A 19,774-nucleotide genomic window follows, 5' to 3' on the forward strand; every position below is an offset into this window, starting at 1 on the left:
AACTTTTGCTCTTTCTTGAGAAATAACTCAGAAAAAATATTTTAAAAACTCACAGAACCCTGTCTCCACATTTACTGTTAGTTTACTTTAGTTCATATGACTCACCATCTAAAAGTACCCACATGTATACATACCCAGTAGCTGTATTTCTTTTTGTGATTGTCTGATGAAGATTTGATCTGAAATGGCGCCACCTATGCAAAAGCCTTACTACATTGGGATGATACCATCTGCCACAGTCTGAGCTTTCTTTTGCAGCCAAATGCATTATTTATAATTATCTCTTCCATAACTGTATGGCAATAGGGATTGAATTTTTTTTCTAAAGTTCATTTTTGGTTCATCTGGTCAGCTTTAAAATTCATTCAATATCTGGAGTTGTATGCATATAACAAGAATAGTGGCATCCAAATAATTTTGCATACATTTTCTAACTTAAAGAAAATATATTCTCAGCAAATCTACTTGTATTTATTTATTTTGTTAAGATAACTTTTTTATATTTGATTCATTCTTCAGGAATGAATGCAATGTTTTAGATTGCATTCAGAATAAGTTTATAATAACCTGAATATAGATTCTCCGATCATAAATGGCTGTGTTTGAAAGTGCATTGTTGTCTTTTTGAAAAACAACAAAGAACAACATTAATCAGGTCAGTTCAATTATCTAAACTAAAACTATTCATGCTTTACTGCCAACTCAACCAGCCACTACAAAATCTATTATCTGTGATTGCTCAGCTGCAGGTCAAAAATCCATTTATCCTCCACTATAACCAAATATCCTCTATCCTCTTTAACAATATCTTAAGCTTTAGTCATACACATCTTTGATAAAAAATTATGAACAACTTTGTGGATTAAAACAGACAATGTGCTGCTTACGAAAGGGTGCCAAATAGTATAACAGGAAATTAAAAAAAAAAAATGTTCTCTGAAATAACCTAATAACCTAATGAACAAAGATATTAGGCTATATTCTTCATATGTTCAAAATAATTCAAAGTATCATCTACAAAAATTTAACAGGTCTTTTTGATTTTTTTAAAGAAAGTAAATAAATAGATATTTGTATTTGCATAATGAAAGCATTCAAGCTAGATCAGTAGAGGGGACAAGAGTTACAACAACTTATTTACACTATTATCTAAATATGATTAAACCGCTGATGAACAAATATTAAACTAGAAAATGTATAGTCATTTCAGCTTAATATAATCCTCTTTTAGTAAACACCCAAGACAATTTTTCTCTACTAGAACAGTTCTGACATCTCATAAGCCTAAGGGTGAATAACAAGAGATTGTTTTTGATAGTTATAAATATTCAAAAGAGATGCAGACCATCTGCTTTCATATTACAGGTAAAGCAAGATTGAAATTGTGACTACTAGGGAAAAAAAACAATTCTTTTAACGAAGTCTTCCTCACCTCAAAATCTATAAAAACAGATATCAAAATATGTTTATACAAGTAAGGTGGAGTATGCAAGATGCAACATTCCTTTTACAGATATAGCTTGTTTTATAGTTTCTCTTATGTTCCATCATGGTATTAATGATTAAAATCTTTTTAACACATGAACCAAAATATGGTAAATGGATTATAAATGTAAATGAACCAGCTTAGGTATTTTTCTTACACTAGAAAAATGATTTGAAATGGCATTTTATTATTTCAGTTCTTGCTGTATCCTGCCTTTCTAACCAGAAAGTTTACATTAATTGATAGGTGGTAAAAAAATTACACAAAATTATGTTATTTTATCATGCTATAAGTTTGCACACAAATAAGAATCTACTTGTTATAAAACCCATGTCTTTGTTTTCAGACAGATGCTTTTTTTAAAAAGACAAAGTAAACAATACCCACTAACTTATCAGGTAGACCAGATTCAAAATACAACCAGATGAGCTAATTCAATTTTATTGTAACAGAATATTGCAAGTTTGAAAATACAATTCTTCTGTTTCTTTTACACTAGGGAGGGTGTCTTCTGAGCCTTTTGCCCTGTCCATTATACAGCTATGAGTTATGCTAATCTGATAATTCCCTAGGCAGCATTTGTTGGTCCATTCGCCTAGACTTTTTCCTGGATTCCATTACACAGTTCTCCCCTTCAGACTCATTGCCTTAGTCCTGAGTTCATAGTGGAAACTGAATTTGGACTATGAGAAAAAAAGTGCAGTTGGGTCACTCCCCTCTTCTGCTGGTAACTGCCCAAATTACACAAGAGTTGTCTCTCCATCAGAAATCTTTTTGTCTCTGGCCCTCATGTCCTGAATTGCATAGCTGGAGAATTAGTGTGTGTGTGTGTGTGTGTGTGTGTGTGTGTGTGTATGTGTGAGTGAAAAAGAGAGGGGGGGGAGGAGGGAAGGAGAACATATATTGAATTGTCTTAGGTGAGACACTATCTGAAAAATTGTTTTGGAAACCCAGAATATTTGTAAAAATCAAAGCAACTTGCTAAGAGATGAATGTTTTACAGAACCTCTAAATTCTTAAGGGTCTGTATAACTTGTAGAGGATGAATTGCTTCTTCCAGCAGATATCTCAATAACTGAATAGCATTTTTTTACTACCAGCAATTCTTTATTAAAAAATATCAGAGGTTCTTTCAGCTGGGAGGACATACCAGAGTAAAAGATCCACAATAGTAATAACAATAGCAGTAGCACTTAGTCTTAAATACTACTTTTCAATGTTTTACAGCTCTCTCCAAGCAGTTTACAGAGTTTGCATATTGTCTCCAGTAATCTGGTTCCTCATTTTACTGACCTTGGAAGGATAGAAGGTTGAGTCAACCTTGAGCCAATCAGAATCAAACTCCTACGGTAGGCAGTTAGCCTGCAATACTGCATTCTAACCACTGTGCTCAATACAATGGTAAATATGTTTCCCTCCCTTCTGTGCTTGAGCAACCCTATTGCCATACTGAAAGCATCCCTATGTATCACAAAGGGACAGGACGGGTCAGGTTCAGAAATAAAGAGGTGTTTTAATCCTTGAAAAGCTGTTTGCTCCTGGATTAATCAAAATTGCTTATCCTTTCTTAGGAGTTGGGTCAGCAGTTTTAGATGGTCAACAAAATTAGGGATGAATTTCCTATAAAAATTAGCAAAACCCAGAAAGTGTTGCATATCTTTCATGCCACCAGAGGTGGAACGGGAACATGAATGTACTTTTGCTGATCCAGCTATAAAGTCAGTCTTGCTCTTAGTGGCTATCTCTCAATCATCTCAGGTAATATTGGGTTTTCTAGAGCTTCAGTAGGCAACTTTAGTTTCTGCATTATTTCTATAGTTATGAAATTACTGGTTGCTCTCAAGTCTACAAGAGCAGAAAGTCACACTTCTGCCTAGAATCTAAAGCAACAAAAATAGGAGTGATTAAATATGCTTTCCTGCTGTCAACAGTTGTTCTTAAAAGGTAGAAAGCCCCCCCCCCCGAGCTCCTTGGAAATGTATCAGCAAAGTTTTGCCAGTGTGTTGTTTCAAAGCAAGCTGAGCACTTATTGGTTACATGATCTGTTGATTTATAAGTTCTACATCTTTTGCTATGTCTAACGCTAATGCTTTACCAAACATCATCAGGTATGAACTTGGGCTCCTCAGTAAAAGCATAGATTTGATACTTTCTTCTTTGCTTTTCTAAAGACAGGAATCTTGGTTGCAGGGATTCTCCCACATTGGATGTTGAGGGGGCCACTGAGGTGGTGGTTTGGGGGAATACAGGCTTTAAGTTATTTTCCCCTTACCATTACTTCCCTTCCTTAAATCATCCAGTTAGATATATATTATTACAAAACATTGGTACAGCTCCTCCAGAAAATTTGAGAGTCTTGCCTCTCCTAGCTCCTCAACCAGACTTTCTCTGAATTGATCAATACAGCTAGCTTTCAATTGGTTGCTTACATTGCAGGCAAATAATTTAAAATCTGAAATATATGATCTTATTCTGTTTGAACTTCCAGATCACTTGACTAGCAGCAATTCTCTATATGGGATGTTCAAAGTATTATTTGAGTTTATACATGAGGTCCTAACAGTTGTCCAGCATCAGATTGTTCTTCCCAATGAATGATATTACCAGTTAGCTGCTGCTTCCTTCACATTTTGGTGTAATTAATAGAAACTTTTCTGGCCTGCCTCTCATATATATTTCACCCTATATGGTGAATATCCTGAATTGATTCTGGTTCACTCTGAACTTTATTCTATGAGGAAAGCTCCCATGGAAATGCAGGCTCATTGTCTGAGCCCTTTTTTGTTGTGTCTAGCTGTTGCTTTAGTTGTATCATGGCAAACTGGCCCAGGTCTTTCCTACATACCATTAAAATACCTTACATTCTAAGTTAAATATAAAACTTTCTGCCCATTACTCCGTAAGGGTAATTTTCAAATTTCGAAATGTTATGTTAACGGTAACATTTTAAAGGTATCCTATCAATATCTTATCAATATAAAGGCCATCTAATTTTATAATTCTCAGCTGAAGACACACTTGCTGAACAACCTATCAAATCTAGTTCCTTTACTCCCCCATTTACAAAATGAACTCTGACTGGCATTTAATGCCTGTATTTTTTAATTCATTAAAATAAGGCTCATGACATAAATAATGTACACAGGTCTTTCCTACATACCATTAAAATACCTTACATTCTGAGTTAAATATAAAACTTTCTGCCCATTATTCCGTAAGGGTAATTTTCAAATTTCGAAATGTTATGTTAACGGTAACATTTTAAAGGTATCCTATCAATATCTTATCAATATAAAGGCCATCTAATTTTATAATTCTCAGCTGAAGACACGTGCTGAACAACCTATCAAATCTAATTCCTTTACTCCCCCATTTACAAAATGAACTGACTGGCATTTAATGCCTGTATTTTTTAATTCATTAAAATAAGGCTCATGAATAAATAATACACACATATTAAAGAGCCACCAGAATTTTACTTGTTATATTCAGGCAGCCAAATTTCTATTTTATAAAGTAAAATGTGATCTAGCTTCATATATATTCACATTGACATTTATTTTCTTTCATTGGAATAGGAAGCAGATCAGGAAACCATAATTAATTATAGCTTCCTTTATGTCCAAACTGGAAACAATGGTCAGGTTCTTTTATAGCATCAAGCCAGAATATTTTATTCCAGAGTTTATTCAACAGGTCACAGTTACATTGTTTAGCCTTCTCATTCAGCTATAACAGATAGTTCTTAATTTTTTGAAAATTATTAATGATAATTTCAAACATTATGAGAAGCATCATAAACTTTAACAACCTCTTATTCAATGACCAAATTTACAATAGTGATAAACGTGGTAGTTATGATGGATCCCTGTATTTATGACTATCCCAGCTTGAGATAATAATAATAATAATAATAATAATAATAATAATAATAGTAGTAGTAGTAGTAGTAGTAGTAGTAGTAGTAAAGTTGGAAGGGACCTTGGAGGTCATCGAGTCCAACCCCCTGCTCAGGCAGGAAACCCTACACAATTTCGGACAAATGGCTGTCCAGTCTCTTCTTAAAAACTTCCAGTGTTGGAGCATTTACTGCTTCTGGAGGCAGGCTGTTCCACTGATTAATTGTTCTCACTGTCAGGAAGTTTCTCCTTAGTTCTAGGTTGCTTCTCTCCTTGATTAGTTTCCACCCGTTGCTTCTTGTCCTGCCTTCAGGTGCTTTGGAAAATAGCTTAATTCCCTCTTCTTTACGGCAGCCCCTGAGATATTGGAATACTGCTATCATGTCCCCCCTTGTCCTTCTCTTCGTTAAACTAGACATACCCAATTCTAGCAACCGTTCCTTATATGTTTTAGCCTCCAGTCCCCTAATCATCTTTGTTGCTCTTCTCTGTACTCTTTCTAGAGTCTCAACATCTTTTTTACATCGTGGTGATCAAAACTGGATGCAGTATTCCAAGTGTGGCCTTACCAAGGCATTGAAGAGTGGTATTAATACTTCACGTGATCTTGATTCTATCCCTCTGTTAATGCAGCCTAGCACTGTGTTGGCCATTTTGGCAGCTGCAGCACACTGCTGGCTCATATTTAGGTGATTGTCTACTAGGACTCCGAGGTCCCTCTCACAGTTACTACTATTGAACATGGTGCCACTTATGCTGTACTTGTGCATTTGGTTTTTCTTGCCTAAATGTAGAACCTTGCTTTTTTTCACCATTGAATTTCATTTTGTTAGTTAGTGCCCAGTGTTCAAGTCTGTCCAGATCCTTCTGTATCTGAAGCCTGTCTTCTGGAGTGTTGGCTCTTCCTGCCAGCTTGGTGTCGTCTGCAAATTTGATGAGTTCCCCATCTATCCCTTCATCCAAATCGTTGATGAAGATGTTGAAGAGCACTGGGCCCAGAACAGAGCCCTACTACACACTTCCCTCCATATAGATGCAGTTCCATTGAGGACTACTTGCTGAGTACGGCCGGTCAGCCAGCTATGGATCCATCTGGTGATGATTCTGTCTATCCCACATTTTTCTATCTTATCAAGTAGTAGGTTGTGATCTACTTTATCAAATGCCTTACTGAAGTCCAAGTAAATTATGTCCACAGCATTCCTCTGATCCACTAATTTTGTCACTTGGTCAAAGAATGCAATAAGACACTGCAGTATCCCAGGATCATGTAATTATGATTTGTGACCTTCCCTCTCTTTCAAGAAACAAAGTTACAGGGGAAGCCAGCAGGAAGTTGCATATTGTGGTCACTTAAAGTCCCCACTAACAATCCATGCACTCATCATTTAACAATAGCAGCCAGAACTGCCATCACTAAGTACATAGTAACAAGTTTTTTCAACTTAAACCACGTCACTTAATGACAGAATTGCAGTATGTGTATGTGTGTGTGTGTGTGTGTGTGTATATATATATATATATATATATATATATAGGTCTTTGGTTGTTCGGGTTTTCTCCCGCGTAAAATTGGAAGTGTCTTGGCGACGTTTCGACAAAGTCCCATTCGTCATCTTCAGGCTGGTGTTTTCAGCTTCGTGCTTCGAGCAGCAAAGCAAAGCAAAGTTGCTCGAAGCTGAAAACACCAGCCTGAAGATGACGAATGGGACTTCGTCGAAACGTCGCCAAGACACTTCCAATTTTACGCGGGAGAAAACCCGAACAACCAAAGACCTACATACAAACACCCACAAAAACCTCAGAATATATATATTCATTCCACTTTTTTCTTTTGTAAATCTAATAGGTAGTTTGAATGAGTATACAATAGACATGAATAAATTTATCAAGTGTTTAAATGTACACAAACTGATGTATACAAAACCTGAAACTACTTACTAATATTAAAAGAACACTGATACACAACATATATTTTACAAATAATTATTAACACAATATCCATGCTTAGAATTTAATAAACAATCTAATAAGAGAGAGGAAGGAAGGAAGGAAGGAAGGAAGGAAGGAAGGAAGGAAGGAAGGAAGGAAGGAAGGAAAGAAGGAAGGAAGGAAGGGAGGGAGGGAGGGAGGGAGGGAGGGAGGGAGGGAGGAAGGAAGGAAGGAAAACATGGCTAGTTTTTAGCACTGCATTTTATCTCAGAGGCACTATCATATATTCAAATGGCTACAATAGCTGCTATACTATACTGTTATAACTATATATAACTGTATATAGTTATCAAATAATGTAATTAATTTAGAATTTGGGATAAGTTACTGAAACACTACAATAAGATGGAAAAAATCACTTTATACAAGTGATTATTAACATATAATACTATGAACAATATCTTAACTTTCATTATGTGGGCACCTCATCAGTATTCCTGCCATCCATTGTCATGGCACTTTCTCCCTAAAAAACCAAAAACATTATTGAAGAAAAATATTTTCTTAAAGGACAAAATAAATCCTCCACCTCTTTGTAAAACTTCTACAGGAAAAACAGTAACCTTTATTTGTTATATTTTCATTCATGAATTCAAGATGAGTTGTTCTCCACAACAATCCTATTAAATAGTTTAGGCTAAGAGAGTGTGACAGCCATTGAACTTCCATGACTGAGAAGGAACTGCATTTAAATCTCCCTGGTGCCAGTTAAACATGTTAGCTACTATGCCATTTGGATGAACTTTAATATTAAAAAACTGGAATGTATAAAATATTATGAAAAATAGTATTTAGCTGAGAAAAGAATCCAAAGTGAGACAAATCTCAGAATAAATGTGATTTTTCTAATGACAGAATGAATAATGGAAGCAAGTACAGCAAAGTATAAATGGTCCCAGTAAAAGAAACAGATTGTTCAACAAAGAAGAGAGAATTGGGATTGGGCAGTAAGTTTTAATAAATAAATAAGTTTACCTTTACAGCAAATATAAAAAGTAAGGACAGCATACTAGTTGCTTAAGCCTTTCTGGTTTGAAGTAAATATGGAAATTGTTTGCAACACAATGCCAATAAGCCTAGAAATATAACTGCTTCACTTTGATTATTATTATTACATTTTGCCTTTGTTTCTCTGTCTCTCTGATTCATCTCAAGATGATTGCTCTACCTTCGGTCAAGTATCTTCTGAGTACTCAATGTCAATATTCATGTACAGTAAACATTATAAACAACTTAATAAGAAAGTTAATTTTTAAGAAGCAAGACCTAAAGAAGCAAATATAATATACAGATTCTGATTGGAGTCCCCAGTTAGGTACAGTATTTCTACTAAACTATAGTTAGTTTTATAAAAAAAGTATTTAAAAGATAATTATAACAAAATGGCACATGGTTGCAATTTGACAGCCTTTTGATACTTCATCACTACTATTAAGTCACACATTTAAAAGATCTTCAAGCTTTCTATTGGTTGCCATTCTATATGCTGCCAAAAATTAGTGCCACTACGTTTACCAAACAGTATTTAATTTTAGTAAAAAGTTATGTACATTTTAAAAGGAAATCTAAAATATTATCTAAGGAACACAGAAAATTCTGAGCAACATAATAGATACAATGATGTTTTTAAATTACAGAGATGCAGTTGAAAAACAGAAAACATAATTTGCTATGTACATTTACATATCAAAACATTATGCAAAGAAAAGTGAAATTAAATTCCAATGTTGAATTTAATTTTTAGAATATTAAGTTCTTTTTATTAAAAGCAAAGCATTTGGACAAATATTGTGAGTAGGAGGCATATTCATTTAATAAATACCTTCCTTTTTAGAACCTTTGATGCGTAAGGTTAGATACTATTTTAAATTAATTGCTGCTTTTAGTATGTTAAATATTTATGATTGATGAACATTGTATTTTTGTGCTTATGTTTGAGTTTGACATTAAAAGTCTCGTAATAAAGCAGAATGGTTAATGGTTAAATATGATATTATCTGTAATGAGCCCTTTAACTCCTTGGAGAATAGATGGAATTCAAATCTTTTAAAATATGTAATAAATGCACAAAAATAACTGTGGGTGGAATCACAGCCCCAAGACTTCAATCCTTAAATAAAGGAAATGTGAGGAAAAACTGGGCAAGTAATAACTTTCTGAAAGTTGAAAAAGGCTGAGGGGATTGCTATTATTTAAATAATATTGAAGTATCCATTTAAGACTAGAAGAAGGCACAGGTGTTAATAATTAAAATCTGAATGGGACTTTACATTTGTGTATAATAACAAACATAATGTTATGGGTGCATAAGAGCATATAGTGTACAAATTGTATCTTGGAGGTGCAGTGATTAGAATGCAGTACTTCAGGCTAATTCTGCCCACAATCTGGTTGATCCTTGACAAGCTCAAGGTTGACTCAGCTTTCTATCCTTCTGAGGTCAGTAAAATGAAGACCCAAATTATTGGAGGCAACATACTGACTTTGTAAATCTCTTAGAGAGGACTGTAAACCACTATGGAGTGGTATATAATTCTAAGTTGTATTTGCTATTGTATCTGTAATGTGAATGTCTATTAAGGGTTTATTATACCTGCAAATGTTTCTTCTTACTTTATATGAAAGGAACAGAAGTTATAATGCTTTTTTAAAAATATGAAAATGGTGAGGAAATAAGAATATTTTGATAGTAACATTAGTTTTAAGCTTTGAACTTCTGTAAAGTTTTATGGTCTCCACCTATAAAAATCAAGAGAATGGGAACTATACAATCTTTAGGTAAAATTTCAAAAAAATTACAAGTGATTTATCCATGGCCAATCACATCAATGTTTTATAGCAGAAATTCTCAACATGGCAATCTGTGGGTGTATTGAATTATAACTTTCTTTACCTCCTGAACTGAAGGGCTGTAGACTGGATATTAGTTGGGGATATGATTTAGAACATCTGGAGGGCATCAAGTTGCTTTATAGCCCAGTATCTATAACATCTTTTACAAAAATAATCTCAGTACTTTATTGTCTTTACAATTTAAACTTAGCTTTATATATTGCTCTTATGCTTAAGAATATCCAAATTTTTATGTTTGTATTGTATTGTACTGTACTATACTGTACTGTACGGTGTGGTGTGGTATGGCATGGTATAGTATAAAACAGATCTTGCTTTACTATGATCTTGAATTCTAGACAATATGGTGACAAACAGTTTTCATAGTTAAATTTTCTTTTAAGTTGTTTACAATATTTGAAATATTACTTTCCAAAAGAATGGACAATAATTACTGAGCCTGTGAACTCTTTTAAGCCATTTATAGTGAGGGTTTATAACCAAGAGCTTCTGTAATTTTGACATACCTCAAACCTTCTATATGTAATATCAGTTTAGCAAAACTGTGTAGTGTATTTGGTCACATCTATGTTTCTTATATATTTCAGCATTATTTATTTGTCATGCCATATCATTTTCAACCATTTAATTCTTAAAATTAGCACTAATTCCCAATTAAAAAAGACAGAGGATTGGGCATAAACATTAACAATCCCAATATTTGGGTAAAGTTTCCAATCATTATTAAATAATTTTGATAACTGTAAGTTGATAACTGATACCCGCATATTAGCCCTAACATTTAATAATAGTCAGAGATAGTAAAAATCCTCCAGGTCAGCAGAACTATAATATTTTTAAATTATCAAATGGAATATGGGACATATGAATTAAATATAATAGCAATTAATGCATTCAAATTTAATAACTTGTAGGAATAGCACACATGCATGTTTGCACATACATATTCACAGGCATGCATACAAACATTGTTTGTACTAACCTTCTAGAATCTGAATTAATGCCCCAAAGATTTTTTCCTATCATAATTAATTACATCTTTAGAACACAAAATTGCATATACATACCCCTATTTTGTAAACTATCAAACTCTATATAAACCACAAATGTTATTATATAAAATATAAGTTTATGCAAGGTACTGCAATATAATTCTAAGCCATGATTCAATATAATCATATTTAGATTGTTTTGTCAATTACTAGATTGTTTGATGTTCAAACTGCTTAAACTGTCAGTTTAAATGTTTAAACTGTCAAAACCTTTAACAAATAATCACATAGTATTTATTTTAGGAAGGACATAGTCTTGTTGAAGTCAGATTCAGAATCACATTACACAAATCGTTACTATAAAACTAGTAGACAAAGGTGCAATTTTCTATGAAAAAAATGGATGGTTTCCATCTATTCCATATAGGCAGAAGCAAATAATATAAGTTTATAGTGTTTGCCTGGACATTTCCAAAAAAAAGGGCTCCATACAGTTATCAGTCTCTTACCCATTTGGAAGTATGGGCTTTCATGGGATTATAGCTCAGATGTCCTTCACTGTCATGGATTACTGTGGATTTAACATAAATTTCTCCACTGTCCTCCTGCATTTCATTTGCAAAATTCCTGTTCCATATCAGTATGTTCCTTCTCTTCTGAAAATGTATTTAATAGCTGTTAAGAATATTGTAATTTCAGTGCGCTTTGTATTGTGGATGAAGATACTCAATTCCTTTCTATTCCAACAATATAAGCAGAGAAAACATAAACATACTCTCTCACACACACACACGTCATGTGTACATACACACATACACATCATACATACATACATACATATATATATATATACACACACACATATACATACATACATACACACACAAACACACACATAATTATTATTAATCACTGAAAGTGCTATAGGAAATTAAAAAAAATTGGGAAGGGAATTTATTAGAACATATAAAAGTATAAAATGGTCTTTATTTATTTTATTTTGTTCAGGAGTCATTTGGTACTACATGGAATGTACCAATGGTATTTTTGAGAAGCAAAATGTAAAATATAATGGAAACCATTTTAACTGAAGTCCATATATGTATACATTCCAAGAACTGTGCATCTTAAGTTGCCAATGTTATTCAATGCTTTTAAGTTAAAAGTTTTTAAATGAGAGGGACAAAATGAAATTTTATAGGAAAATTGATAAATAAATTTATTTGGCAATGTGTCCTTTATACTAATACATGCATATCCAAAATGACTTATTTTCAAAGTCTTTTAATTAAAAGAATGAAATAAAATTATTATGAGTCTGAAAAGTTAACTTTTGCCAGAACACACACGCAAATTTCTTTTCCTATTTTTTTTAAGCAGCCAGAGATTAAAAGTTAAACTATGAAAATTATCTGAGGTAAACTCTGAAACTTGAGGTGGTAACAATGAAGACAATTTACTTCTGGAATAGTAATAGTAATAGCAATCGCATTTAGATTTATATACCACTTCACAGTGCTTTACAGCCCTCTCTAATCAGTTTACAGAGTCAGCATATTGCCCCAACAATAGAGTAGAATAGCTTTATTGACCAAGTGTGATTAGACACACAAAGAATTTGTCTCCGATGCAAAAGCTCTCGGTGTACATGCAAAGTAACAAAGTAATAATAATCATAATAATGATATCAATAAGATGGGTAGTAAAGAAGATGGAAAGGATAATACTACTATAGCCATACAACATGGGTAAATATACTTAAACATAAGATAGTACTGTGAGTATTAGGTGTTTAGCAGCATTATGGCATGGGGGAAAAAAACCATCCCTGTGTCTGGTTGTTTTGGTATACAATGTCCTATAGTGGCATCCCGAAGGGAAGAGTTGAAACAGGTTATGTCCAGGATGTTAAGGGTCTTTAGATAGTTTCTTATCCCTCCTTCTGACCCATGCAATATACAGGTTTTCTATGGAAAGTAGGCTGGTTACAATTGTTCTTTCTGCAGTCCTAACTAATCCATTGCTGTACCAAACCAGACAGTTGAAGTACAAATTATAGTCTCAACAATTCCTCTGTAGAACTGTATCAACAGCTCCTGGGGCAGTCACCATTTTTGCTAGTCACTATTCTTACTGTAACTTAGAAGGTTAAATCAGTATTCTTATAGAGAAGTGCATTTAAAAAGTATAAGAATTTTGGAGAAAAGCTAATTTAAAAAGGGTATGCTAAGGCTAAGCTGTATGTAGAGCATGTACCACATAATGTATGTTAAATAGAAAAGTGTTTATTAAGAGTAGATGTATATAAAAAAGTAGTAAATTTTGAAAAAAAATAAGCCTGTGCAGAACACTCAAAACAAATTGCTTTGCCAAGCATGTTAGTAAAATACAAGCATTTCTTGTATGCAGAGACAATAAATCTACTGAGTTTTCATCTAGGTTTTCCAAGAATGAGTCTCTCACTCTTCAAGGTAAGGTGTTTCATTTGTGTCAACATGCTTCTTCAAATTCCTCTTTGAAACACTTTGCACTATTTCAAGAGTACATACAATTTTCAAATGAGAAAAGTAATGAATTTTCTGGTTTTTAAAAAATTGTTCACTGAAAAATTAAATGAAACATAATAATATAGACACATAGCTCTAAAACAAAACAGATTTTCACTGACCTTAACACCAATGCTAACAAATACAAAAGAGTTTTAAAATTATTTACAATACTTTATTGTATTTGATAAAGATATTTACAGCTGTCTATAGATGTAGAAAGTGCTATTGCTTACTATCTTGTTATTCTAATAATGTCCAGTTGTCTTTCAGTGTTTATATAATCAAATTCTGAGGTTAGTATTTTCAGTAAGATTCAAGGATACAAAAAAGAAATCAAAGGGTGTTCAATTGCTGCCTAAATCTAATCCAAATGAAAGGCAACCTGCTATGTTTAGTTGTAACTTGGGATGTGTTGGCATGTCCCCTGAAAAAGCAGGTCCATGATCAGGATGATCTTCCTGGACAGGATTACTGATAAATAGTGGGTGGTAGTGATGGTCAAACTCTGAATGGTATATTAGTTAATGTTCTAATTGGAATAAAAAGCCTTAACAACAGTGACTCATGAACTTATTGATACACAACCAGTCTACTATAATACACTCAGCATAACACTACCTTTGAAGATGAATTAGAAATTGCAACTAGCACAAAGTGCAACAGCCTACATATTGATAGGTATGAGCTACCATAATCATGTAATATCTTTACTGTGGATTTTGCATTAGTTACCCATTAGTTCTGAGTGCAAATCAGATTTAGTGTTCATCTACAAAGGACTTATATGGTTTTCTAATATTTTCAGAATCAAATCTTTGCTTCATGGCTTCTCAAAGAGTTTGTTAATAATTTCCTATTACCGAGAAGTTAATGGGCAAAGCTTTGCACATAGTGGACATTGTTTGTTTTCTTTTGTTTTGCTGTAGTTCTCTATTATGGAACAGCTTTCCATAGAAGTCAAATTAGCATGTTCTCTAATCATCTTCTGGAAGCTGGTAAAATAGACTTTAGATCATTTAGGGGAATGAAGAATGCATGTCAATTGTATTATTACTATTGTGTTGATGTTTTTATTTTAATATTTTTATTATTATAAACAAGCTAATGTAGACTGTGGCAACTTATAAATAAAAGAAAATACTAACTAAATAAAATGGAATATTTAATAATGTTTCATTCCTCTCAGTTCAATTTATTAAGCAAACATCTTATTTTAAAATGACATTTTCATTTTAAAATAATTTTCTAGTCTATCCTTAAAAAGTTATGGTGAAATTTCATTCAAGTACTGATCTCAAATAGCTAGCAGCCAAGATCACCTAGTGACTGTCAGCTTATTATTGTAAGATCAGCTATAAATAATGACACTGAACGACAAAAGATTTTTCTTCCTGAACATTTTGGGGTGTATCTTATAAATTTTTTGTTCCTAAGCATGAAAATAACCTATAATTTAGCAGATCACATACAATTTTATAGAAATCTTCTGCTTTTACACAATGACTAGGTTGCACATATGGAAAAAAAATACAAAAAACATGAACTGTAGTTGAAGCATATCCAGTACACCAAGAACATGTGAAATATCTGTGAAGATCTAACATGCTGGCGCTGCTGCTTGGAATGCAGTTCAGATATACCAAGTATTGTTGTTACATATGCAAAAGAGACAGCCATGCAAAAGGGTTGCATTACTCTAAAAGAAAATGGCCACTATGAAAGAATTTGGTTCCAGTGTAGAAAAAAAACAACACATGAACTATTTGTTGACCTATCAAAGATATTTTTGCCTTCTCTTCACATAAAATTAGGACTAATGAAAAATGTTGTGAAAGTGATGAACAAGATGAAATTTTTTGTTATTGGAGACAGATATTTCCAAGAATAACTGATGCATTTTTGTTTGTCCACAGATCAGATACATCGTCAATGACAAGTGGTTTGAAGATCTGTTAGAAGGGCTAGAGAAAATCACCTGGAAAGCATTCAAGAATGTCATTGAGAATTTTCTTGGCAACTGCAAAGCACCAAACTATATCCAGCTGGTTGACAAACTTCTTACAACATAGAAGACCATGAAGTGCAACATATCACTGAAGATTCACTTTCTGCATTTACATTTCTTTCCCAAAAATCTAAGTCCAGTCAGTGACAAAAATGGGGAAAGGTTTCACGAAGACAATGCCACACTGGATAACAATGGAAAAATGATAACAGGGAAACTAGAATCCATCAAGTGGTTGACTATTGTCGCACACTTCAGTGAGATGCATTAGATATTGAGTACAAACAAACATCAGCAGCAAAACACTTTTAATCCTATTTAAGTCATGCAATGTATCTGAAACATTATGCAATTAAATACATTATAGTTATTAAAAGTTAATTTCATTTTTTTCAATATTCCTATGTGATACAATTATTCTTAAATTGTATTTGTGTTATTTGAAGGGTTCTATCATAATCACCAAAAGTTTTTCAAGAAGCAAAACTTTTGAAAAAAATTGTTGTCCAGTGAATTATTCTTTGAATGTGTCAAGCATTGAACAAAACTTTGCAAACTGCTTCTATGTTGTAATTAGATTACATTCTTTGGTCCTATCTGGAACATTGACTAAAAAGGATGAAGGGGTTATAAACATGAATCACTGTAGCTAGCCCACCTCATCACTTGTACACAAAAAGTGGGACTTGTTGGAATCTCTTTAAATTGGACTGTGGAATAACATTTAAATGAGCTACATTAAAGTCCTTTTTTTGATTTGCATCAGTCAAAATTAGAATGGTATTCCCATTTTGGTCGTTAATTGGGAATCATGAGTCATTAACTGAGTAGCCAAGCCATTCCTCAGTAAGAAACGGACTGCCTCCCATTTCCCCCAGCTACCTATCTTCTTTTCCATCTTTGCTCGTTGGATGACTCAATACCTATGAGTGGCAAAAAGCTCTGCTTCTGGTTGCCATGCCCTGGGAAGCTGAAGTTGCTTTAACCCAATCCTAGTTGTTTTCACCATTCTGCACTCTTGAGACCCTTGCTGCCTTGCACTCTGCTACTCCAGTTCTCCTTCACTGCTTTTCACTTGCTTGTGCTGCAGGGCTGAGCTTTGGCTTTGTGCTACAGGAAAAAAAAAAAAAGGCAAAGCCATCCCTTGGGCCACACTATGCCAAAACACCACTCTATAAAGAGCTCCTGGGTAGGTCTGGCTTCAAGCTGTGAAATAAAAAGATTGATTTTGGTTTATTCCCCCGCCCCTTTTAACAGCATGAAGTCAAGCCCCAGACTGGCCCAACAACTAGGCTGAGAAGGCCTCATCATAAGCCTGAGCAGGAGGCCGGTGAAGCAAGCTCAGATAGAAAAGAGAAGAATGGCAGGGGCCCAAATGATGAGGAGATATAGGAGGGTGGGGGAACTGTAGTGTCCCTGGAGTTTTAAGTGCAGGTAGGCCAGTCATGTGACCATGGGAGCAGTGTAACAGCACTAATTTTGTGCATGGATCTTTTACTTCAGGACTGTCATAACTTTGAACAATCACTGAACAAATGATTTTAATTCAAAGACTACCTGCACTGTGCAAATTTTCCTACCACTTGGAAGTTTTAATACTTAGCATTTAGGCCTAAATCCCTTTGTAATCTAGTGATCCACTTAACGGTCAAAGAGCAAACCAAACATATTTGGAAACAATATGCTCTATGAATATTTGTGTCGACATAAATTAGATAAGCAACTCTTTGTATTCTTTTTCCAAGTAGTCTGTAAACTATTCCAGGGAATTAAAGTACCAACACAATGTTAAGACCAATGAAGTTGAATCAAAAATTGAAGACATATTATTTTGAGCTTCTATTATAGTTTGCCTTGATTCCTATGATATACTTTTGAAACATATCAGATTAATAAAATATTGTCTAAAATGGAAATTATATTGTTCTCAAAAATTCGAATTATGTATTTTCTTCTTATAAATACTTGAGCCTAGCAGATCAACTGACTCATTACTTTTGCATTAAACATTCAACTGCCATTGATATATTGTTTGCATATCTTCCATACAAGAAACAGCCTTAATTCCCAAAGGCCTGGTAACATAAAGAGTTGTATATTAATAGTCATGTTAACTATTCTACGATATGATGCAGCTATTACGATTACGAGAAACACATAAAATATTTGTTGTTGCTATTGCTACTGCTCATGTGGTTTTCCCTACTTTTCAAGGACTTAGTGAATATAAGCATTTGTAAAATTAAAAAGAATTGTAACATATACCATAATAACAATTCTAAAATATAAAAGTACATGTATGCGTATGATCTTATATTACTGGCTGTTCTATACCTGAAGCAAGTAACATATATTACTTTAAAAAGAGAAGATTTTTCTGAAGAAATAAAATTCTTTCTCAATAAAAAAATGTACAAAAATCAGGCCCTAGAGCCAGTTTGACAATGGAAACAGATATTACTTGTTTCATCCTTCACACAAGTGCTGTTTTATAGTCTGATAAATGAAGAATCCTATAAAGAAAATATGGAAAGATAAGCTACATTATCTTAGCCATCTTCCCATATCTATAAGTCAATGAATTAGAAAGCAAATATAACTTTATATAGCACTTTTTAATTAAATATTTATTAACTAATTTATTTATTAAAGCTGATTCTAAGTTGTTACAATTTTTGTGGCATTATAAATATTATGTTATGTAATAATTAATATCGATCAACATGCTATAAATGTTCTGCATGTGGACTATTTATAAATCAAGTTGATAGCAAATATATCAAATGTAAGGAAATTAGACAAAAAAGGGCAAGGCAATCAAAGCAAGAAACATTATAAAAAATCTGTGCTGAATTTATTTAAATTTGTTTATTTAAATTTATTCATTTTGGGAAGAGTAGAAAGTTTGTAAGATACTGCCCATGAATTCCCCACTTTACAACTCTTGTCTTTTGTAGTCTCTCTCTGTCCCAATCCATATCACTTCAGAAAAAATGTTGCCAGGCATAAGGAGAATGGTATTTCTTTTCTTGTCCATATCAGTGTCTACAATCTCAAAAGGCAACAACAGCAAAAGAAAAAAAAAATTCAGGATAAAAAGCTGTGAACCCTTTGCAGTCTTTGGCAAAAGTAAAATATCAGTGTCCTATAATTCCCTGACAGAAACAGTGGTGTAGTTCAAGTGAAAACTATTATTGATATATATTATTTGCTTCTGTAGAAAAATTGTGCTGATGTGAATATGGATCTGTACAATATACTCCATTTTATGTATGTATATGTATATTTGTTACTTCAAGAGTTATATATGCAGTTTGTTAAAAATTATCACAACATATCTCCTGCGTTTGTACAAAATCAAATGAAATGTGTATATTTTAAATCAAGTAAAATTGGCCTTATTTTAAAAATATCATACACCAATATATTAAAATCTCCAAAATGGGTCTTTAAAAAAGCAAAACAAATGAAAAGTAGAGGCCTGGCAGTAGTAAAAATATCCTACACGTGGAGTACCATCAGTGAAAAGATACTCTATTAATACTATATCTGGCATTAATTATATAGTGGAATCAAGTAATCCTTGAGATAAACTAGCCCCAAGTTATCTGGGACTTAAAATTAAATTCAGTACTTAAAAATGGCATAAAAATGAATGCAATAGATTACATAGCATTAGATGAATATATTCAGATGTTAAAACCCGAACCCTTATTTTCAATGGAGTGTTTGTGGTCTTTTGAAAGTGTTTCACGTATAACTTTAAGTGGAACCTTCCGAAACTATCTAGGCTATTTTAGAAAGCTGCGATAATTGCCCAATTTGCGCTACCCAGAGAAGGGAGATGAGCGACTATATAAATTTGATGGATAAATATTAATCAAACCTGATAAAAAATATTTTGAACAATTGACAGCACCTCTAGTGACAATACAGCATTAAGTAATTAATATCCAGTCAATGTAATACCTTTACAGGAAGTACATTCCCCCTCATCT

The 19,774-nt window shown here is 33.3% G+C and overlaps 1 protein-coding gene across 8 annotated transcripts in view; it reads right to left on the reverse strand.

Moving 5' to 3' along the window:
* SATB1 (SATB homeobox 1) overlaps positions 1–19,774 on the reverse strand; it is a 113,234-nt gene that overhangs the window by 57,414 nt on the left and 36,046 nt on the right. For 5 of the 8 annotated variants that reach the window (XM_039348851.1, XM_039348852.1, XM_039348850.1 and 2 more), the window contains one exon: positions 11,732–11,878. The exons of 2 other annotated variants lie outside the window; for them this stretch is intronic. In XM_039348851.1, coding sequence (XP_039204785.1) covers positions 11,732–11,878 — 147 coding nt within the window. Of the gene's footprint in view, positions 1–7,801; positions 7,844–11,731; positions 11,879–19,774 lie in introns of all 8 variants that reach the window. One more of the 8 variants, XM_039348854.1, reaches the window with a different exon arrangement.

Source organism: Crotalus tigris, unplaced genomic scaffold (genome assembly GCF_016545835.1).
Source record: "Crotalus tigris isolate CLP2741 ecotype Arizona unplaced genomic scaffold, ASM1654583v1 scf7180000018184.2832721, whole genome shotgun sequence".
In the NCBI taxonomy this organism is placed as follows: domain Eukaryota; kingdom Metazoa; phylum Chordata; class Lepidosauria; order Squamata; family Viperidae; genus Crotalus; species Crotalus tigris.